Here is a 21,983-nt window from a genome sequence, read left to right as displayed (position 1 = left end):
ATACGGTAACACCAGATATGGGATTCCCTTACCCGTAGTATGTGGCATCAACCCACACACCCAACAATTAGTAGTGTTAACCACTAACTGATGCTGATGGAGGAGCTGGATAAAGGAATTGTTGCGGAATTCTACACGTCTAGCCTGTTCGTGTTCCGGTAAAATATGAAAGGAATGGGGAGAAACAGTAGAAGTAATAGAAGTAAGGTTAGGGTAAGAAGTAGGAGTAGGGGTAGGAAGCAAAAAGTAAGACATAGCATAATACACCCCACCCGCCAAGAATGCAGAAGCAGTTAAAAACAGTACAAACAATTGAAATACAAAACATTTAGTACGACTAAGTTTCTGCAGTTTGACTCTATACGCCTGCGTTCCTTCCAAATCGTTCAGCTCCGAAAATGCCATTTCCCTACGACCGTCCGCAACGTTTCTTGACGCACTTCGTTCTGTGCAGCAATAGTCAATCCCCAGGAGTTCCTAGGAACCGACGGCCTTTAACCTAGCGTCAAGACCTACTGTCCAGAAGGAAGTACGCGCGCGGCCCTACGGCCCTCAATACACAATATGTATTTTATTTAGCACAAATAGTTCAGCTGTGGAAGGAAAAGATACAAGGAAAATCTTAATATATGTACAAAACAAGTGTCAATGATACGAATTGTTCAAAGTTGATCAGGGGAAACGAAGATATTGCAGTTATCAGTTTCAGCAAAGCAAGAAAACAATTTTATTTGTCCTTAGTATGAGAACGCAAGGAATATCGATGTTTCCCGGGACGTGTCTGCTCGTCAAACAAAGGATCCGTTGAGGAGACAGCGTCCTGCTGATCAGTTTGTTGATTTGGTCTTGAGTCTTTTGCTGACAATGTTCCAACAGTGGCTTTCTGCTGCGCTGAGTGTTCACCAACAAGCTGTGCGTCGCTAAAAGGTACAAACGCCGGCAATGTCTCTGCTTCTGTTGACGCAATGCCTTTCCTCACCCACGGGTCTGCCGGCAAAGGAATAGGGACTCGTTTACAATGGGTAGCGTGTACCCAATTCTTCCGCCCCTCAAGACGAACGGCAGTCCTCGTGGCCAGGAGCACCTGGTGAGGTCCAACAAAACGGGGGTCCAGATTCTTCTTGCGTGAAAAATTACGGGTGACAACCCAATCACCGGGCTGGAGCTGGTGGCCTGGACCCTCCGTCTGCGTCGGCAAGGCGTCGTAAACCTGTTGATGAATTAACCTCAGTTTAGCAGTCAAGTCATGTAAGTAGTCAATCAACATCGGATACTCAAGATCAACGAATATACCTGGCCTAGGAACCCCCCACACATTCGCAGGACGGCCGAACACTATTTCATAGGGACTAAGCCCTATTCGGGAGTGTACAGTCGCCCTAGTTGACAGTAGTGCTAGAGGCAAAGCGTCAGGCCACGAAAGTCCACTCGTAGCCTGAATCTTTGCTAACTTTAATTTAAGGGTACCATTGTAACCTTCAACCAATCCAGCTGACTGGGGATGATTGGCGCTATGGAATTTTTGATTAATTCCAAGGCCCTTACACACACTCTTCATCACACTTCCAACAAACTCACTTCCGTTATCTGACCACACGACTCTAGGCATTCCATACCGAGGAAAGTATTCCTTCAGTAGGATTTTCGCAGTAGACAAAGCAGTATTATCTTTGAGGGGATAGGCCTCGATCCATCGGGAGAATGCGCAAACCACAACCAAAACGTATTTCAGGTTATTGCATCGCTCCATATGGATGAAGTCCAATTGAATCACCTCAAAGGGATACGAAGGAGGAGCAAAACTACCAGGGGGAGTTGGGGTTCCTTTGCCAGGATTGTACATTATACACACCATACAATTCTTCACCAGACGTTCAGCACACTTCGTAATACCATCATTCTTCCACACATCAGCCAACAACTTGCAAATACCTTTCGCGCTAATATGTGCTAACCCGTGTGCCATTGTCACAACGGCCAGTACATACGCATCAGGCAACATCCATCTTTTCTGATCCGACAAATCAATCCAGCAACCATTCGCATCCAACCTTCCCGTACTTTCTTTCCACTTCGTCTTTTCAGTATCAGTGGCCTCATTCTGAATTGCTTTCACGCTCTCTATAGTATTCTCACACATACTTGATTCTGTAGGCCACCTAACCGAACTCGTCACATACATTCGAGTGCTAAGGTTCCGGGCAGTCTCCTTAGCAATCTCATCTGCAAACGCGTTACCACGACCAACATCATCCGTCACCTTACGATGCGCACTACACTTAACGATTGCAACTTGAGCAGGCAAAGTCAACGCATCCAAAAGATCGTTCACGAGCTGGCCATGCTGTATTTTCGTGCCATGCGACGTGAAGAAACCACGCTCTCGCCACAACCGTCCAAAGCTATGCGCTACACCGAAAGCATACTGACTATCGGTGTACACATTCACACGTTTACCTTTTGCTAATACACATGCTCTAGTAAGAGCAATCAGCTCTGCAGCTTGGGCAGAATTCTGATTCAATCTCGCAGTCTCAACAACAGTATTCAACGTCACAACAGCATAAGCAGTAGTCACATCACCATTCGGCAATTTAAAACATGACCCATCCACATACAGGGTGCCGTCAGGGTCTTCCAATGGGGTGTTTTTAAGGTCCACTCGACCTTTTGTTTCCTCCTCTGTACGCAAGTAGCAGTCATGTTCTGCTACTTCATCTGGCTCTGCACTAATCGGTAACAAAGTTGCCGGATTTAGGACATTACAACGTTTTATCTGAATGTGGCTTGCCAAGAGCGTCAATTCATACCCAGATAACCTCGCACTCGTCAAGTGCTGAGTTTTCGTTCGATTCAAAAGAGTATCGACTGCATGCGGAACCATCACCGTAAGCATATTATCCATGACCAATCCTGCTGATTGTCGGATGGAGACCGCAGCTGCCGCAGTTGCTCTCAAACAACTCGGCAATGCTCTAGCTACTGGGTCTAAGGTCGAGGAAAAATATGCACATGGACGTTGCTTACCACCAAAAGGTTGCGTTAAGACACTCAACGCACAACCTTCCCTCTCGTGAACATATAACGTGAACGGCTTGCTGTAATCAGGGGTACCTAACACAGGAGCCGAACACAACGAATCACGTAATTCAGAAAAACTTCTCTGACATTCTTCCGTCCATGGTAAAGGAGTTGAAACATCCTTGCACGTAAGAGCCACCAATGGTTTCGCTAGCAACGAAAAATTAGGAATCCACTGCCTGCAGTACGACGTGATACCTAGAAAGGCACGCACATCTCTCTGGGTTTGTGGCACAGCCATTCGCGCAATCGCTGCAATTCTCTCTGGGGTCAATCTCCTTCCCTCCTTTGACAATAAGTGACCTAGATAGGTTACTTCTTGACAACAATATTGGAGTTTAGAAGGTGACACCTTGTGATTTAACTCACAGAGATGTTGCAGCAATGACACTGTAGCAATTTTGCAAATGTCCTGAGTATCAGCAGCCACCAATAAGTCGTCGACGTATTGGATTAAAGCCGCACCAACCGGCAACCTAAACGCATCCAGTTGACCCTTCAAGGCTTGGCTGTAAATAGATGGACTTTCACAGTAGCCCTGAGGAGCTCGTTTGAACCGGAAGCTACGTCCACCAAGAGAGAAACCGAAAAGGTCCCTGCTCTCTTCGACAATCGGGATGCTGAAAAACGCATTTTTCAAATCAATCACCGAAAACCACGAAGCAGTAGCTGGAATCAGAGTCAGTAGCGCCGTGATGTCAGGCACAACAGGGAATTGAGGAACCACAATTTTATTTACCTCCCGTAAATCGATAACAAAACGATAAACAGGCGGTTTGGTAGGATCAGTATGTTTAAGAATGGGCAGTACAGGGCTGTTGCACACGTTTCCCCGTGTCTCCTCAATAACATCTTTCTCGATCAAATCATAAATGATCGCCAACAAAGCTCGTTCACCATCCAGGGAGATACGATATTGGGGAATACGTGGCAATCGCACATTCGATTTCAACTGAACAACATAAGGGGAGATATCAAGTAGGCCCACATCGTTTGGACCCGTCGCCCACAAAGACGCAGGAAGAGAATCCAATTCCGGTGGAAGCTTATCGAGGGACAAATACATGGGAGAGACTACTTTCTCTCCGAACGTAAGCTTTACACCCGCAGGAGAACAATACAAAGTTGCATACAAACGTTTAAGCAAATCCAGACCCAAAAGATTTTCACCACAACCAGTGGTTAGAATCAACGGAGCTTCGAGCTCATGAGGCCCAATTTTAAGGGGCAAAGGGCATGAAACTGGATTGCTAACGGGGGCGCCAGAGAATCCAACGGATACATTTGTTAAGCCAGACAAAGGTGCGCCAGGGAGTTTCGAATGCATGATAGAACTTTTCGCTGCACCAGTGTCCAACAGAAAAGGCTCAACGACGCCCGATGTAGCAACTGCGACGTAAGGCCCTCTCTGATCAACCGGAACTGATACCACTCCCTCTCCTTGTCTTTGGCTGTCCTAGTAATTACTATCGTCAGTTCCCTGATCGACGTAATAATCGTCTACATTGTACTGCGCAGATCGTCCTTGTGATGATCCACGTTGATCGAAACAGTTATTAGAATTTGATGAATTGTCAGAACGGTCGTTCTGAGCACCACGACCTCTACCACGTGATGCATTCTGTGAACCACCACGGCCTCCTCTAGACGAATTACCACTATTACGATCATTCAAAGCAGGACAATCAAATTTAATGTGTCCCTCCTGTCTACAATAAGCACATTGATTGTACCCTAACGACGATCTGTTGAAAGAGGAATCATTACGCGACTGCGATCGATTCGATTGCGACTGTGATCTATTCTGATGAGAAGCATTCTGATTAGAACGCGGCGGATATGCTTGCTGCAACAACACTTTAGTTTTCAGCTCTTTTGTCTTTTTATCAGCACGGTCAGTTTCCTCTTTTTCTCTATTTTCGTAATATTGTGCCGTAGCCAATATCTGAGCTGAGGTAGAAACGGCCCACGCACTTTCTGAATTCTTCAATTTATTGCACAAGTCGGGCAATAAGTTCGATACAAATTTATCCACAAACAGCCTTTGTCCACCCTCAGTACCCATATCCTGTCCACTATGATCAACGAATGTTTCCTCAAACCTCGTAAAGAAGTCTGAAACACTCTCATCTTTCTTCTGCTTACAGGCTGACAACTTGTCCCAATTTACCCTCATAGCTGGCATGAGCGTTTTCATTAACGTAATGATCCGCTGGGGAAGAAGTTCAATCAACTGATCGGGTTTAGTAGCAGCCGCTTGTCCAGCGTCTGCCGCTGTAATAGCAGCCCAATCACCACCTAACTCATTTGTGTGATCTTGGTGACGAATCTTGGCCCATACCGGTTGCGGTACGACATTGCCAAACAACATGTCGATATCGGCAAGATTCATCACCGTAGCATCTACGAGCTGTGACAATTCCTTATAATACCCTGCAGGATTCTTGCGAGGATCGGGCAAAGTTTGTTTCACCTGAAGCACTTCCGATCGTTTCCATGGGAGGTGTATCCACACTCTCTGGAAATGTGCCGCTATTGGGTTATTAACATCGGTATTATCAGCGGGTACCCAAACCGGCGGAACTTCACGCATAGGATATTGGCCAGACTCAGCTTGTTGGCGTTCAAGATCCTCTACAAACAGTGCGTGAGGAATAGGAGCTAGACGAAAAGACAGCAACTGCTCGATAGCACGTCGGACATTAGTGTCGACTATCAGTCCAGTAGCGAACTGAAGCCGAAGATTAGACAGGGCGGTCAGCACCTCGTCAGGCGCAACGGCCGCTATCTGATCATGTAAAAGTTTACACATTTCGTCAAACACATATCTCTGAGTCGGTATGTTGAATTGACTAAATGTTTCAAGAACAACTCGGGGTGGATTTCTCTGCGGATTGTCCATCCAACCCATCGCCATATTGTAGAGCGCAGCGCGTTCTCTATTAGCAGGAAGCTGGCTACGTCTCTGAGGACCATCAGAACCAGCAGACCCAAAAACAGGTCCGAGCGACTGAAAGAAGTTTGTCGCAATGGGAGAATTACGATTACGGGTAGAGGGACAAGAATAAGACACAGGACTAACAAGAGAAGGAGTAGAAACATTAGCAACAACAGGGGTTAACAACACAGGAGCAGTAGCGTGAGTAGGAGTATGTGGAAGCGGAGGAGCAGTAGGAATAGAAACAGGCACAGGAGCAGGAACAGTCGGAAGAGCGGGTGCAGGTTGAGGAACAGGCGGAGGAATAACAGGTGGGAGAACAGGTACGGCAGGGACCACAGGAGCTGCGGTACCCTGTACGTACGGAGGTGGCGACTTCATAAGATAGGACATTAAAGGATCCTCAACTGCCTCTTCCTTCTTATCCGACTCCGTAGGCAAAGCAGGATAGCATTTATCTATGGTCATACGCTGCAGCCTCTCAAACACTTCCTTATCCTTATCCTCCTTATCACGCTGAAACTGCTCAGCTTTCTTCACAATAGTAGCAACATTATCTCGCTCACTACGTTTATTCTGTCTGATCTCTTTCTGTCGGGCTTCTTTGCGCCACAACCGAAAGGCATCAAACATGGCCGGCCTAGATTTACGTTCGAACAACTTTAATTCCAAATTATCTAAGATCGACGCTTCGAAGCTACCATGAGGTGGCCAACGAAGATCGCCGTCTTTCTTTGTATATTTTATCCAATAATCATTAAAAGCAATCGGGCCTAGCCCATGTTTGCTATATAAGTCATAAGTAGGAGTTCCTACCGGAGGTATCGGACACGAGTCCTCCAGCAGGGAATCCGCACCACAAGGTCTAAAGCAACTGAACAAAGTACTGCGACCAGGCATCTTGCACGCTAGCCGAGTTTCACAAACTTCAAGGGTTACGGGATTTACCAAGTCCCAGCAAGAACAAAACCCTCGGTCTTTGGCGGCTGCAGTCGTCAAACAAATACAACAACAAAGTACGCTTAGCAAAGTGTCACTGACAAAAACACTCACACAGCGTGTACAACAAAAACAAACACTAGTGTTTACAACAAAGACACTCGCTAAAGTGTCTACAACAAAAACACTCGCTAAAGTGTTTACAACCAAGGATTCTGGGAGCGACCCACAAATACTTAACTCAAAGATCAATGGCGTCCTCAGGAAGGCCCGTCTATCGTCTCGCTATACCAAGGTCTACGCCAGGCGCCAAAACAGGTCTACAGTCAGGGCAGCAGTCCGTCGCAGCCGTTAGGAGGCGGGAATCTTCGCGGGAAAAGTCTTCGGGCCACTTATTTCGACAACAGGATCGATGAAGCGGGGTGCACCTTCCCTCGGAGATTTCACACGAAGTTCCTCACGATCGTCGGGCTTGGACCGGTACCACTGATGCAGCCCCACGTTGGGCGCCAACTGAAGGACTGGGTTCTTTTGGACCCAGCGGTGCCAGGGCACAACACCTGAAACCTTCGTGGGTAACCTGCTCCGGCGTACAAGTCACAGAGACACGGGACACTTCCTTCGGCGTCAAAGAGTCAAGGTTTATTTACTGCAGGGAACACAGAAGTCACGGCAAGTACACCACGTGCAACTTGGGGAGACTGCTTCAAATTGGTTTTGTGGATCGCTCCTTTTATACAGTTTTTACCCATAGGCTAACATTGAACACAAAGGTTTACAACTCAGTTCCCACATCTAGCTCCCAGAGGGGTCGTTTTGGTCGCTTTGAAACATACAAGGTCCGGAACATAAGTGCGGAAACATTTGGCGGTTCCCAACTGTAAAAACCCATCTTCCCACCATTAGCAAATTCCAATCAGCAGTAAAGTAGATTGAAACAGGAACGAAGACAGGTGCAGAGGAAGACGGAGACAGTGGGGAGATCGGAAAGGGTGTAAAAGGGGAGGTGTCGGGAAGCACGAGATACAGGCATCAAAGGAACGTGCCTAATGAGATGCACGGCTGAGACAATAAGTCCGTGCGGCAAGATGAGCCTCGAGCGGCGCCACCTGCCTTACAGTAGCAACCCCCTCATCATAAAGACACTTTCAAAGGACATGTGTCTTCCGCAAATATCTTGGGAGTCCCAGGGTCGCGAAGCGGACAGCGTCCGTTCGCTGACTACTTGAGGGCAAGAGACAAAATGGATGCCGTATCTAAAATGGAACCCGTGGGTACAGATGAAAAAGCCCACATAACAAACGAACGGTTTAAGTTAGCACAGCGAAACTGCGCACACTTACTAAACTCGTCATTTGCGGTTCATAGATACTAGACTCGACCATATTCGTGCGAGTCGAAAACACCACTTACAATTGTCACGGAACCTCAAGTTAAAAAGGCCCGCACGGGCGGGAGAAGATTCTCATTCAACACGGCAAAGCTGTGGAACTCGCTCCCTTTAAAATTACGTGCCGAAACTTGCACACTGCGTTTTGGCAAAGGTCTTAAAACCTTTTTGTTTCCCGCTTGAGTGCGTTAAACTAGCCGTTTTTACGATCTGATGATGTCTGGAAAAGCGCTGGGATGCCCAAGGGTAACTGCGCGCTATATAAAATTTTAAATAATAATAATAATAAATCAGATTTCAAGCAGTTAAGACTCAAGTCTGTGAGCTTTGTTTCAATTGAATCTAGGCAAGCAGATTTGGTGGAGTGTGTATGTCAGTGGCGGCTCCTTCGCTATGGTGGACGAGCTTCGCCTCACTGATTTTAAGCAGTGTAAATAAAGGAAATTAGTTATTATCATTTTATGTTTCCATGATGCTTTGCGGGTGGGCGAGGCAGCTCTACTCTCAGAGCAGGGCAGGGGAGTAGTGGTTTGCCCACTCCTAAGTGCACATAGGGCCGGCCAAACAGTCAGTTGCACTATCCCTGTTCTCCAGCAAGGCTACATTACAGCCTGTGGGGAGAAAATGCCCATTCCCTGCATGTGCCTTGAACTGCATTGAAGCGTTGTGATTGGTCAGGGGAGCATGGGTGCTTGCCAGTCAAAATGCTGCATCGCAGCATTGTGATAGGTCAGGGGAGCCTGTGATCTTACCAATCACAATGCTGCATGGCAGCATTGTGAGTGGTCAGGGGAGCCTAGCTGTGCTACCTGTTCCTGGAGCATGATGGAGGAGTGCTGAAACTGAGACATGGGAACCAGCGGCAAGGTGTTTATTTATGTTTTACCTTAAGCCCGCCCACTTGCAACCACCCCAACCCATCCCGTGCCCGCATCTGCACCGCCACCCTTGAGCCATGCTGGCCACCACTGGAGTATGTATTTCTTTTGGCAGGAGGCCACGTTGGCAATCAACTATTCAGATAATTAACACATCATTTCCTAAAACAAGTTGCTAACAAGCACTGACAAAAACAATAGATCAGGCTTTAATGTGCTAACAATTGTAAAGAAAGACATTCACAAATGCTATTTGCATGCACTCTAGCTCAAATATACACAGTGTTGCCAATGCTGGGGAAAGGTAGTACAAATATTCATTCACTGCAGTAGTAAATGTTTTTATTAGTTCATTTTGTCCAAATAACATGTGTTAAAGGACCACAGGTACTTTCACTCCACTGAATGCAGTTATGTGTGTGTTTATATGGGTATATAACATTTTTGGACAATTTTATTACACAAAATGTAGCAGCATAAAAAACGTATATAAGACAGGCTTCCCCGTTGAATATGGGTTTCCTCGTCATAGTGGCAGGCCCCAAACCACTGTGCAGAACCTTAGCATTGTGAGTGCCACTAGCATTATTACATTATATGACAAGTTTATCTGCAAAAAAAGCATTTGAAACACTCTCTGGCAAAATTTTTTGTGAAATCTGCAAATTATGTGACAAAATATTTGACAAATGCTGTACATCTATAATTATGTTGAAAGGACTGCAGCTACAAAATTGCGTTAACATACATCGCAGAAATCCACCGGCCTTTTGTCTTATTCATTTTGCTAGCCACATTTAATTCATGAAAGATAAACCTTAACATTTTAACTTCAAAAACTGCCAATTGTTAGCTGCGCACTTGAAGATAACACCTTTTTTTTAGCACAAAACATTCATAATAGGTAACGTGCAATACGGTCCAATATTGCCATCTGTTATACATTTATATGAGATAATACAGACATGGGTTTGTGTAATTTGAACTGAACTCCTACAAATGCTAATACTATCTCAAACAACTTCATATCTCAGAATGCCATGTGTCCTCGTTTTTGGAGTCCTTAAATCACTGCTGGCATCTCGTGTTCCTTTCAGACTGATACTTGAGCTGGTTGCTAGGCTACCGCCCACCAGAGAGCGCTTTGACATACAGGAAGAGTCCGCTCAGTGGCAGATGTCAAAGCTGGCAAAAGCTCATCCTTGCACGTCACCTGCACACACGCAGAGGCACCTGAAACCCTGAAACTCAAATGTCAGGTGCAAAACTGAGGGAAAGGGAATGACAGGCTTCAGTGAGCAATGACAATGGCTGCACAATGGTGCATCTTTGGGGATGCTACTGGGTTACCTGATGACATTTAAGTACATCTGTTCAATATTGGCTCATTGCACCTCAGTTTCAACCGATGTGAAATATGAATAGTTCTTAATGTATGCTAGATGCCAAAAGGGAAGTCTTAATGTTTAAGTTAGAAATATCTACACTGGCATGTATTGGCCTTGGTATAAAAGCTGAATTGTGTTGTGTTATGTAAAAATAAGTACCTGGCTTTAAAGTACCTCCTTCAGAGATAACCATATTCTCACACCACATTGAGTTGCACCCATATTGGAATTTTGAGCAGAGAGGCCATGGAAGGGAGGGTTGTTTTTTCCTACCTGCATTCCTCTCGTCATCTTGGCCCAGTCGCTTGACTCCAGATGTGACTTGCTCGATTATCTGCTTCAAATGGTGTTTAAAGACTGCCGTCGACAGCTCCTCACAGTCGCAGCCAAGCACGTTTGCAGCATTAGTGGCCCAATCAAACTTCATAAACTGCTTCCTACCGACTGTCAGAAAGGAGAAAGAGAGCCAAGGTTATTACAGCTAGAGGCAAAGGCAGTTGCTTTCCTTGATCTGTTTTCTGCAAACATTCGGTTAGGTGAGACATTTGTTTGGAGGGAACGCAATTAAAAGGTGACAAGAACTTTGAGTCAATGCTTGATGCATAATCAAGTAATTAAATGTATATAAATAGGAAAGTGTAATATCAGGAGAGCCCGAAGCTTGTTTTTTGAATGCAGGTTTATTGTGACATCAGAAAACATAACCACACTACTCGCTTGTAATTATTTATTACAAGTGAGAAATTAATCTTGGAATTTCCTCATAATAGCTTCTGCTCACTGTGTTCTATGGCTCCCACTCTCTCTGCCCCCCTCAACAGGGCGAGGAAGGAGCCTCACAATTCTTCTGCTGCAGGCAGACCCTTTCTTCCCTCCATGTAAGGCTTTTATGACCCTGCCTCCCACCTACTTCCAAATGCCAATCCCACCTAACGAGGAGGGAAGGGGCTAAGCACCAAATTACCCCTATCATTCAGTTTTGGAGGCTCTCCCCTTCTCTAGTCTGTGACCACTCCTGCAGGAGAAGGGAGCTTCGTAAACAACCATAATTACATTTGAGAGGTGCACTCAGGGGCTGCTCATCGGTAATGGTGGAGAAGCGTTGCCACACTGATACGAGTCAGTCACAAAAAACATAAAATGATATTAAAACAATAATAGTAAATTTTTCTGTGATGGGCTCTGGCTGACGGTGCATGCATGTGTGCGGGCCTGGCAATGACAGACAGGAGTGGTGGGCATGTACGTTTGGCCGGCCGTCTTAGGGCGGCCAAATAGACATGCACACTTCTATTTCTCAAATCCCTGTGTGTTCATAGCTGGGTTGGAGAAACGCTACAGGCTCCCAGGCAGTGTCTTAGCGGCACACACACCTTTCTTGTCCAAACCATACTCCACAAAAGCAGGGGTCCCTCATTGTTCTATCATCTCGCCCATGCTTTTCAACATCAACATGAAGGCATTACCAAGACTGATCAATACATTTCACCTCACGTGCTATAACTATGCAGATGACACGCAAATACTCCTTCAACTGGAATTCTCCAAAGACATTGGAAAATCACCAATGTTCAGCTGTCTCAGAGCCATGGATCAGTGGATGACCTGGAGCCATCTCAAATTGAATGCTTCAAAAACTGAAATACTCACTTTTGGCGATTGGAAACATTACAACCCGCTTGCCGCATGGCCTGATGAACTGGGATCACTGCCTAAGGTATCAAAGGAAGTAAGAAACCTCAGAATGACCATGGATTCCAAGCTGTCGATGGATGCCAAGTGGATAAACTAGCAAGATCATGTTTTGCTACTATAAAAACACTGAGTCGAATTTTCTCTCAATTGGTATTTCCACACAAGGTCCGAGCTACCATCTCCCTTGTTCTGTCCAAACTTGATTACGCCAATAGCCTCTACCACGGATCATCTTTAACGACCATGAAAAGACTACAACGGATTCAGAACTCGGTGGCCAGACTACTCTTGCTTATCAAACCGCGAGACCACATCTCCCCTGCCTTGAAAGCCCTGCATTGGTTACCGGTTGCCAGAAGATCCACGTTCTAGCTGCTTTGTATCACCCACAAAAGCAATACATGGAATGGGCCTGCTCTTCATCAGGAATAAAATCACCAAACACATTCAACAAAGGAACCTCTTTTCTAAAGGAGCATCTCGCCTCAAAATCCCACCATACAAGAAAAAAAACATGGGTGGCACATCCTTCTCTGTTCAAGCAGCCACACTATGGAACTCTTTTCCCCTCAACATAAGGTCCACCGACAGCCACCTTATCTTCAGAAAACTACTCAAGATTTGGCTCTTCCCCACATAAGCACCATAAGCAAACAGAAATGTACAGCATATCCCTCTGTATACAAGCAGTTTTATCCCACTATAGATATGTACCTATCTTTGTGTATTACTTTGTATAAACATGTAAAATAGTTATGTTGTTGAGAGAAAAAATAATAATAATAAATAAATAAAAATCATCTTTGGTCTACATGTTCATACTTCCATTGTGCATCTATGTACCTTCCATGTACTTGGATCTGTGTGTCTGTTACTTTTCTCCTGAAAAAGCATATCCAATGCACTACCATATTTCTCATCCTGTGCCTCTATCAATATCTTTAATCTACATATACTTACCTCCTTTATGTATCTATATACTTTCAATGTAATTATGGATCTATATATTTATCACTTTCTTCTAATTTAGCATTTTCAATGCACTACCCTTTTTCTCAGCCTATACTTCGCTCAATATATCTTCTAGCCCAACCTTCTGACTCATCTCAAACTTCTTCTACTACTCCTTCCAATAAACTACCCTATCTCTCATCCTATACATCTATCAATATATCCTCTACATCCACTCTCTCATTTATCCCAAACCCCTTACCACTACTATGATTGCCAAAATAACCCTTTCTAGACTCTCTCCTGCTCTACCCCTCCTTGCATCATCTGACACCTCTTTTACTATACCGATCCCCTAAAACAAACCTTTATAAACTCTTTCCTCTGAGTCCTCCCCTCCAAAACTCCTTTTTACTCAACCAAAAGCCTCCTCCTATTGCTAAGACCTAAAAAAATAAAAAATAAATCTTTCACTCTTTTATCCCTCCACTATCCCTTTCAATCGAAATTAACAGACTAACATGTTCACTTCTCAAATTCCATAATAAACTATACTAATATACTACCCAAATAACTGAATAACATATCCACTACTCAAATTACTTCATATTTATTTTACTACACTAATTTTCAACAGTAATCCTTTATGGGTTCCGGAGTGCCGTGCTCCTCGCCAGAAAAGCGATTCAACCCCCATCAGGGGTAACAAGTGCTATATGAATGCAAATCTTTCTTCCCCTTTTATACTTCTGCTATTCTTCTCACTTCAAGTAACTGACTAATATCCACCACTGAAATTACTTCATATTTCACCATATTAATTCACCGCTGATACTTTATAGGCTTCCTGAATAGCGTGTTCAACAAGCGCTATATAAATACAAACCTTTGTCCTCCTCTATCCTTCTGCTATCATTCCAAATCCAATTAACTGACTAACCTATCCACCACTTAAAATGTACTTGCATGTTTCACTATATTAATTCAACACTAATCCTCTATGGGTCCTGGAGTAACGTGCTACTCGCAGAAAAAGCGCTTTGACGCCTCGTCAGGGGTAGTAAGCGCTATATAAATGCAATTACAATGCAATACAATACAATACAGAGCAGCGATTGGAGGAATTGGGAGGGGAGCACTGAGTCTGCCGTCAGCTTTGGGGCAGCGAGAAATACGTTAAAAAAAATTATAATTTCTATTCTCAATTCCTCACCCGGCCCTCTACCCCCACTACCCCCACCCCGCCTACCCTGAACCTTAAGCGTGCGGTGGCCGCCACTGTGTGCAATGTCTGTTTCTCATACTCCCACAGGCTTTTCAGCTGCCAGTGGAAACAGGAGACAGACTGGCAGACCTAAAGTGACCCACAGCAATGCTGCCTTTCTTCCCAATCAACTTTAAGGGAAGATACAGTTTGCTTGCCATCCTGCCTCGAGATCCTTACCCAGGTTTTGAACCCAGCCCCACAAAAGAGGGAGCTCTATACAATCAACAGTGGGGCATCGCCTGAGTGGACAAAGACTACAAACACAAAGTCAAGGCCAATGGTAGGCTATCCCGGGAAGGAGGGAGGGTGTCTCTTGCTAAGGAATATGTACTGCTCCCCAGTAGCATCAGCAGGGCTGGGCAGCGGAAAACAGACCATACTGCAGGCAGTGACTGCACTTAGTGGGGCAAGGTGAGCTTTTGGAGTCCCTGTTAGGATGCCGTTCCCGTAGTCCATTTTAGAGAGAACTAGTGATTGAACTACTTTCTTGAGGTCATCATGGGGAAGAAAAGGTTTCAATTTCTTGAGGTGTTTTATTGAGAAAAGCGCACCTTTTACAGAGTTTTTGATGTGTGCCTCCATTGATAAGTTCTTGTCAAGGGTGATGCCTAGAGACTTAACTGAGTCAGATAAGACGAGGGGGCAGTTTAGGGCAACCAGATTCTTGAGCCACTCTTGGATTGGTCGGTGGTTGCTTTTTGGAGAGATTAGGATTAGTTCTGTTTTATCTGGGTGGAGCTTTAAGTGGTTATCGTTGAACCAAGTTTGGATCTCTGTTAGAGTGACATTGAGGTGTCGGATGTCGCTGGGTGATTTGATTTTGAAATAGATCTGGGTGTCATCAGCGTAAAGGTGGTAATTCACTCCAGCTTTTTCAAGATGATTGTGAGGGGCTCCATGAAGAGATTGAAGAGGGCTGGTGAAAGGATTGAGCCTTTGCCGGACCCCAAGTGTGACTTTTGTTGGCTTCGAGAGGCAGGAGTTGATTTTAATTTGTTGCGAGCGGTGTTGAAGGAAGGAGGTGAACCATTTTAGTACTGTACCATTAATGCCGGAGCGCTTCGACAAGGTTAAGAAACTATATTCTAAGAAACATTAAACAGTAAAGTCATGGGGTTCATTTTAGATTCCTTTCTTTCAATTCAGGGTTGTCTGATAGCAACCAAGTAGCCCTGGTTTATTTTAACAACTATAATTTGTCTTGCCTTTGCAGAAGATAGACTATTGCATTCTGGGACTTGTCGTTTTTTTCAATTTTAAAATTGCCATTAAGTACCTAATAATACCTACATGCAAAATGTTATTGGCTAAAAATCCAAGATTTTTTCTGTCTTCAATAAATTATCAGCCAAAATAATTTTAGCATGCGTGCAAACCAGGGCCAGATGGCATTTTCCTGGTGGGCTGCAAACCGGATGTCTACTTTTAGTACAGAATGTCCAGGTACCACCCAACAACTGTAGGCGCAAAAGTGATGCATTGCTGGGGTGTGTCTGAAAATAGACGCAACTCCAGCAATGTGTCCTTTCACATGGGGCAAGCCCCATGCAAAAGGGCCTGCATCATTCTTACGCCTGCTGTGAGGCAGGTGTAAGATTTTGGCGCAATGGCATCCTAGAAGTGGCGCACTGAGTTCTCATAGATTTCAATGCGCCACTTCTACGAGGCTTTTTGCACGGGAACACCCACCCTGCATACATTATACCTGGTGCAGGTATAATGAGGTGCAGGGGTTTACAAAGTGACGCATCTGCCTTGATGCGTCACTTTGTAAATAGGGCGCAACATGGCACATTTTTTACACTGCTGGTGCATCACAAAAAGTGACGCACAGGTGGCGTAAAAGTGAAGCAAGGCCTCATAAATAAGGCCTTTAGAATTTGGACGAGTCTTCCTTTGCACTGTCAGGGATCTAATGAAATTAAATTAAATGAAATAGTGCATTTAATAAAGCGCTCAGCCACTCAGACTAGAGTTAACTGGCGTGTGACAGCGGGAGGAAAACATGCGTAAAATACCCATCAGTTATTAAATAGCCAGTTTTTTAAGTTCTTTCTGAAAGAGAGTAGGTCTGTGGTTAGGTTCAGAGACTTAGGGAGTCTATTCCACAATTTTTGCGTCTAGAAAGCCGAGGGATCTGCCCCCAGTGCGGGCGATTTATGCGCTTAGTTAGGTAGCCGGCTCCTAAGCTGTGGAAAGCTTTAAAGAAGATGGTCATTGCTTTGAAGTCGAACCATTATTTTATGCGGCGCCAGTGTAGAGACTTAAGAATGGGGGTCATACTAGATCTGGGTATAGGTCTCAGGATGGCTCTGGCTTCTGCATTTTGTACCACTTGTAGGCGCTGGATAAGGCATTTGGGAAGACCGAGGTACAAGTTGTTGACATAGTCAAGCTTTGATATCAGCAGAGCCTGCACCATGATCTTTCTGCTCTCAAGCGGTAACAGTGGCAGGAATTTTTTGGAGATCCGGAATATGACAAAGCAAGCGCCAGTAAGGTTTTGGATTTGAAAGCGCAAGGAGAGTATCATGTCTATGACAATTCCTACGTTTTTGACTTTCTCCGTTTCTGCGGGTGCAGCAGCAGATCCTTTGGCCACCAAGAGCTCCAGTCAGGCATATCTGGATTACCAAAGAAAACAACTTCAGTTTTGTCAGGATTGCACTTCAGTTGGTTGAGCCCTGAAGGACACCTACATTCATGGCTGGAACCGGGAATGAGAAAGGGGGGAGCCAGATGTCCTGAAATCTATTTGCCAAGAAGGATGACATCCATGTTAAGGCGATCCCCCCAGGCCGATGTTAGCAAGTCTCTCCAGTAGCCTCTTATGTGGGACCGTATCGAAGGCCGAAGACAAATTGAGCAGTATCAGAACAACCTTGCCTCCCTGGTCCAGCATACCCTTGAGAAATTCTGTCACTTCCAGCAGAGCGGACTCTGTACTGTAGTTGGCCCTTAAACTGGATTGGGGCCCATGAAGGAGCTTCCCATTTTCAATGTGTTTTTGGAAGGCCTTGTTTACATGCTTCTCTCAAACTTTGGAGAGGGCCGGAAGAAGGCAGATTGGCCCGTAGTTGGCAGGGTCCGTCGGTTTGGCGTTAGCCTTTTTTTATCTGTGGAAGCATTTTCGCATTCTTCCATACTGTCGGCATGTTGCCTGAGGAGAGGGAAGCATTAAAGACCTGGTTTACTGTGGGGTTTATGGTGGGAGCTAATAGGTTCAGGATATTCACTGGACATGGGTCGGTAGGAGAGACAAACTTAATGCTTTGGAGAAGGGTCAGTGACTCTTCAAGCTGAACCTCTGGGAAAGCTAGTAAGGATGGAGGATGCAAGAGGTGAGATATGCTATTAGAACTAAAGTAAAAGGTCAGTTCTTCCTCTGAGATGTTAGTGAAGGCTTGTGGAAGTACTGAGCTATCTGCTTTTACCATTCTTCTGTGCATTGCCCTTCCTTTGTGCCGGCTTTTGGGTGGTAAAGGATTTTACTATACTAAAGATTTCCTTTCTCTTACTTTGGGCACTTTCTATCTTGGTTTGAAAGTCGTTTTTCTTGGCTGCCTTCGCAAGAATGTAATGAGCTTTTAAGGTGCCTTTATACACCTTCCTGTCCTCGGGTAGATAGGATTTACGTAATTTCCATTACATTTTCTGCAATTTCTTTTGCTATATCTGAGGGAATCATTAAACCATGGAGCTGGTGGGGCCAATCTCTTTGAGGAGTGGGAAACAACCAGTACCGCTGCACCAATGTTGGTTCAGAGCCATGAATCTATTAAGAGGGCGTCTGAGGCAGCCAGACAGTTCTGGCAAGGAACAACCGAGAGCGTCTGCTAACATAGGGATGGATATTTTATGGAACATCCTTTAAATAGGGGCCCCCTGCCCTGCCATAGCCCAAGAGGACTGTGGCAGAGTTGGGAATGACAAATTTTAATTGGAGGTGGTCAGACCAGGTAATGGGAAGAGGTAGGCTTACTGATATGTCAACGTTGTGAAAAATTTGGTCTAGGGTATGGCCCTTCTCATGGGTGGCCGAAGAAATAGATGGAAACATGTTGCACGCCAGCAGTGTCTCCGACAAGGAAATTGTCTGAGGGTTTTTTCCATTGTCCATATGTATATTGAAATCTCCCATAATAAGGCAGTTGTATTTTAAGGTCAGCAAGGTGGTGGCTGTTTTAAGGTTAGTAATAATCTTTCCAATTGCTGACGGAGGTCTGTAAAGCAGAAAACCTGCTATGCTATTATGGGGGATAAGGTACAGTGGAAGCCTAAGGTCTCTGCGCCCTCGAGGTTTACTATCGGGATGGGAGAGCAGTCTAGTTTTTGATTGTAATTTATGGCGACACCGCCCCCCCTTCCCACTCGGTCGGCCCCTCCTATGGATTTCATAACCCGTAGGGATCGCCAAGGTGATAGTAGGGTTGAAGACTTCAGACAGCCAAGTCTCAGTGAGAAAAAAAATCAGGTTGTTTGTCTAAAAGTAGTTCATAAATGTGTGCTTTACACTTTTGCATAGAGCGTTAATTTAAAAGGGTGGCCTTTAAGTCCTCTATTTTCTCATTGTTGTATTGACACTCATTGTTGTGTGGGAGGATCTTGGGTGTGAGTTTCTTGGGCTGTAGGAGAGGCCAGTTGCACTTATTGCTCGAAAGTCTACCTCCAAGCTCAGATCAGCCGCTGTACACTGACATAATGGTAGCCGCCTAAGGCTAAGTAGTTTTCCCTATTGTAATACAGTGGAAGAAACTCACTGGGGGGAACTGGTCAGCATGGCTGGATCCGGACGCTGACGGGACATTGACGGGCACAGACGGGCTTGCCTTTGTCGCCCCTGCTGCACGCGCCCATTTGTAGCGGGAATATATAGGCTAATGCTTATGATGCAAACTGGATCGCTAATGCAGCTGAGGAAGCGGAAATTGGGTGTGTGGAAGTGAGTAGCCCGATAGTAGCCCCAGCCCTCTGCACAATAGCCGTATCACCCGCGGCAGACCAGGACTGGAGGAAAAGCGAGATATGTATCGGAGCAGCTAAGGAGGTGTAGGCAAGCAGAATCAAGTAAAGTGCAAGTCCGCGTAAAAAGCAGAAATTGTTAACAAGCACAGCGTAATTTAGCCACACATATACATTTTAAAAGTATTAAAAACCTTGTAGCAGGGCAGGAAATAATAAATCCCACCGCTGTCAGCTGTGCACGTCCATTTACATCTGGAATTTATAGGTTAATGCCTATGATGCAAACTGGATCGCTAACGCAGTTGAGGAAGCGGAAACGGCATGGGAAACGGGGGCTCAAATTGGATCATAAATTCAGAGCTGTTCTGATCAGGGGCCCCCAAAATATGTTTGGCCCAGGGCCCCCAAAATCCTGAAGATGTCCCTGAAGCAAAGTCCAGGAATAGCACAACGGCGTATCATTGATGTGGAGTCATCGTGTCACCCTACCCAAACACACGGTTCATTTTCAAGTATTTATTCTTTTTTACGCTAACTTTCGTCCTTTCTTGTGCATATAAAACTGGAGTGAATGAGCATAGCAAGTCTCTGCAAAGGGTAATTCAATTTGATGCGTGTTGCTCAAATAATGGAGCTAACCGATTGAGAAGTCAGCAAACATCATCTTAATTAGTTTTTTTTTTGCTTCCGTCAATTCAGCTTTTTCTAATTAAAACTAAATTTCACATGAGGAGGGGTTACATCACTTTCTCACATCACAACATGTACAGCATTAGTACTTCGTGAATTTTGTGCTGGTTTCGGATGTCTGCGGAGGTGTGAGAGAAATGAAATGAAATGAAATTAAAAGGAGACTTGTATAGCGCAATTGCTGCCCTGAGGCGTCCAAGCGCTGCAAGAACAGGGGGCCGTTCGGCTTAGGTGCTCAGCTGGGGGAACTAGTAATAGGCCTTGAAAAGAGAGACGTTCTCTTTCGGAAGCTCAGCGTTTAACTGGGAGCACAAGACAGAGTACATCACAGGGAGATCTACAGAATAGCGGTAAAAGGCAGGAACTGTGCCCTCATTTGTCATCCGAAAATTAGAAATTCATCTGCCAATTTTGGCAGTTCTAAAAGGCCGACCTAATGAGAACAATCTAAAATTTGGATGAAACGTAATTTAAAATATACCAACTTTCATTAGTAGCTGTTATCACTTTGTTAGATCGTAAACTCTACTGAAATAATGTTATAATCATTTTATGTACGACTGTCGATGATGAAGACAGATACCTTGGAGGCAGGGAAGAAATAATTGTGCAAGCCAATCCTAGAGTTTTCCTGGCCATGGCGAAAATCACCATATATTACCCGGCATCCCTCCACCCACGTTGGCGCGTGCCCACATGAGCACACTTACGCATATACACAAACACATCACACACATACAGGCAAAACAAAAACTATCGGGCAGATTTAAAAGACACTGACACATCTCTGCGTTAATGCAGCGATGCGTCAGTTTCCTTGCGCCGCCATGAATGCATCACATTTACAATGCGGCGCACTGTGGTGCAAGGATTAACAGATGTGTCACGCATCTGTTGGCGCAAAGGTCACGCATTGCTGGAGTTGTGTCACAAGCACCACGCGGCTCTAGCAATTCTCAGGAAGACCTGTAACTTTTGTGCTGTGTGACTCCTTACGCCTGTTTTGATGCAGTCGCTTCATAGAAGTGGCACAGTGAAATCTTGTAGATTTCACTGCGTTACTTTTATGGCTTTCTTGGGTTGGAACGCCCACCCTGCATACATTATACCTGATGCAGGTATAATATGGCGCAGGGCTTTACAACATGACACATCTCCCTAGATGCGTCAGGTTGTAAATGTGTCACAAGGTGGCGCATTGTTACACCTCCCATGTGTCAGAAAAGTGACTCAACGGTGGCGTAAAAGTGTTGCAAGGGGGTTGTAAATATGCCCCAATGTATTTACTATGTATTTACATCATTAGCTAATTGAACACATTCCCATCTGTACTCCTCCTTTCACTTAAAAACAGGCACACTGGCCATAGTTAAGGTCAGCGGTTGTCTCTGTGTCTGGAACTGTACAAAGCTTGCACCGTGGGCTTTTCTTTCATAAATCATCGATTTTAGGTGTGTCCGTTCAGCTGGGTCTAGTAAACCGAACAATGACTTCAACTGACAGAACGCATCGCTTTGTTAAAAGAGTCCACAGAATTAGAGCACCGTGTCCTTGATGACACAGGGCTCTTTGGTAACCTTTGGAATAGCTCATCGATGCACAGATGAAAGGGTTCCTTTAGGGTCAAGGGTTTTGCCGCCCCTTCCATCGTGGTTCTTCGGGTGCCAGATTAAAGTAATGTCTCTGTACATTGTCCTACATAGGAAAGCAACCCCTGACCCAATTCACCGACCCTTTGATTGAAGAGAACGTGCAGGATCAAAAGGAAACACTGTGAGGGATGAATGAATATTCACTTGAA

General features: G+C 45.0%; 1 protein-coding gene across 1 annotated transcript in view; it reads right to left on the bottom strand.

The window, feature by feature from the left end:
- Window positions 1–21,983, bottom strand: part of LOC147679554 (unconventional myosin-XVIIIb-like) — a 675,984-nt gene that overhangs the window by 88,214 nt on the left and 565,787 nt on the right. The window contains exon 14 of the mRNA XM_086942460.1: window positions 10,888–11,058. Within this exon, the coding sequence (XP_086798586.1) occupies window positions 10,888–11,058 (171 nt within the window). The remainder of the gene's footprint in view (window positions 1–10,887; window positions 11,059–21,983) is intronic.

The sequence above is a fragment of the Lissotriton vulgaris genome, chromosome 11, assembly GCF_964263255.1.
Source record: "Lissotriton vulgaris chromosome 11, aLisVul1.2, whole genome shotgun sequence".
Classification (NCBI taxonomy): Eukaryota; Metazoa; Chordata; class Amphibia; order Caudata; family Salamandridae; genus Lissotriton; species Lissotriton vulgaris.
This window is presented reverse-complemented; position numbering and strand designations above follow the sequence as displayed.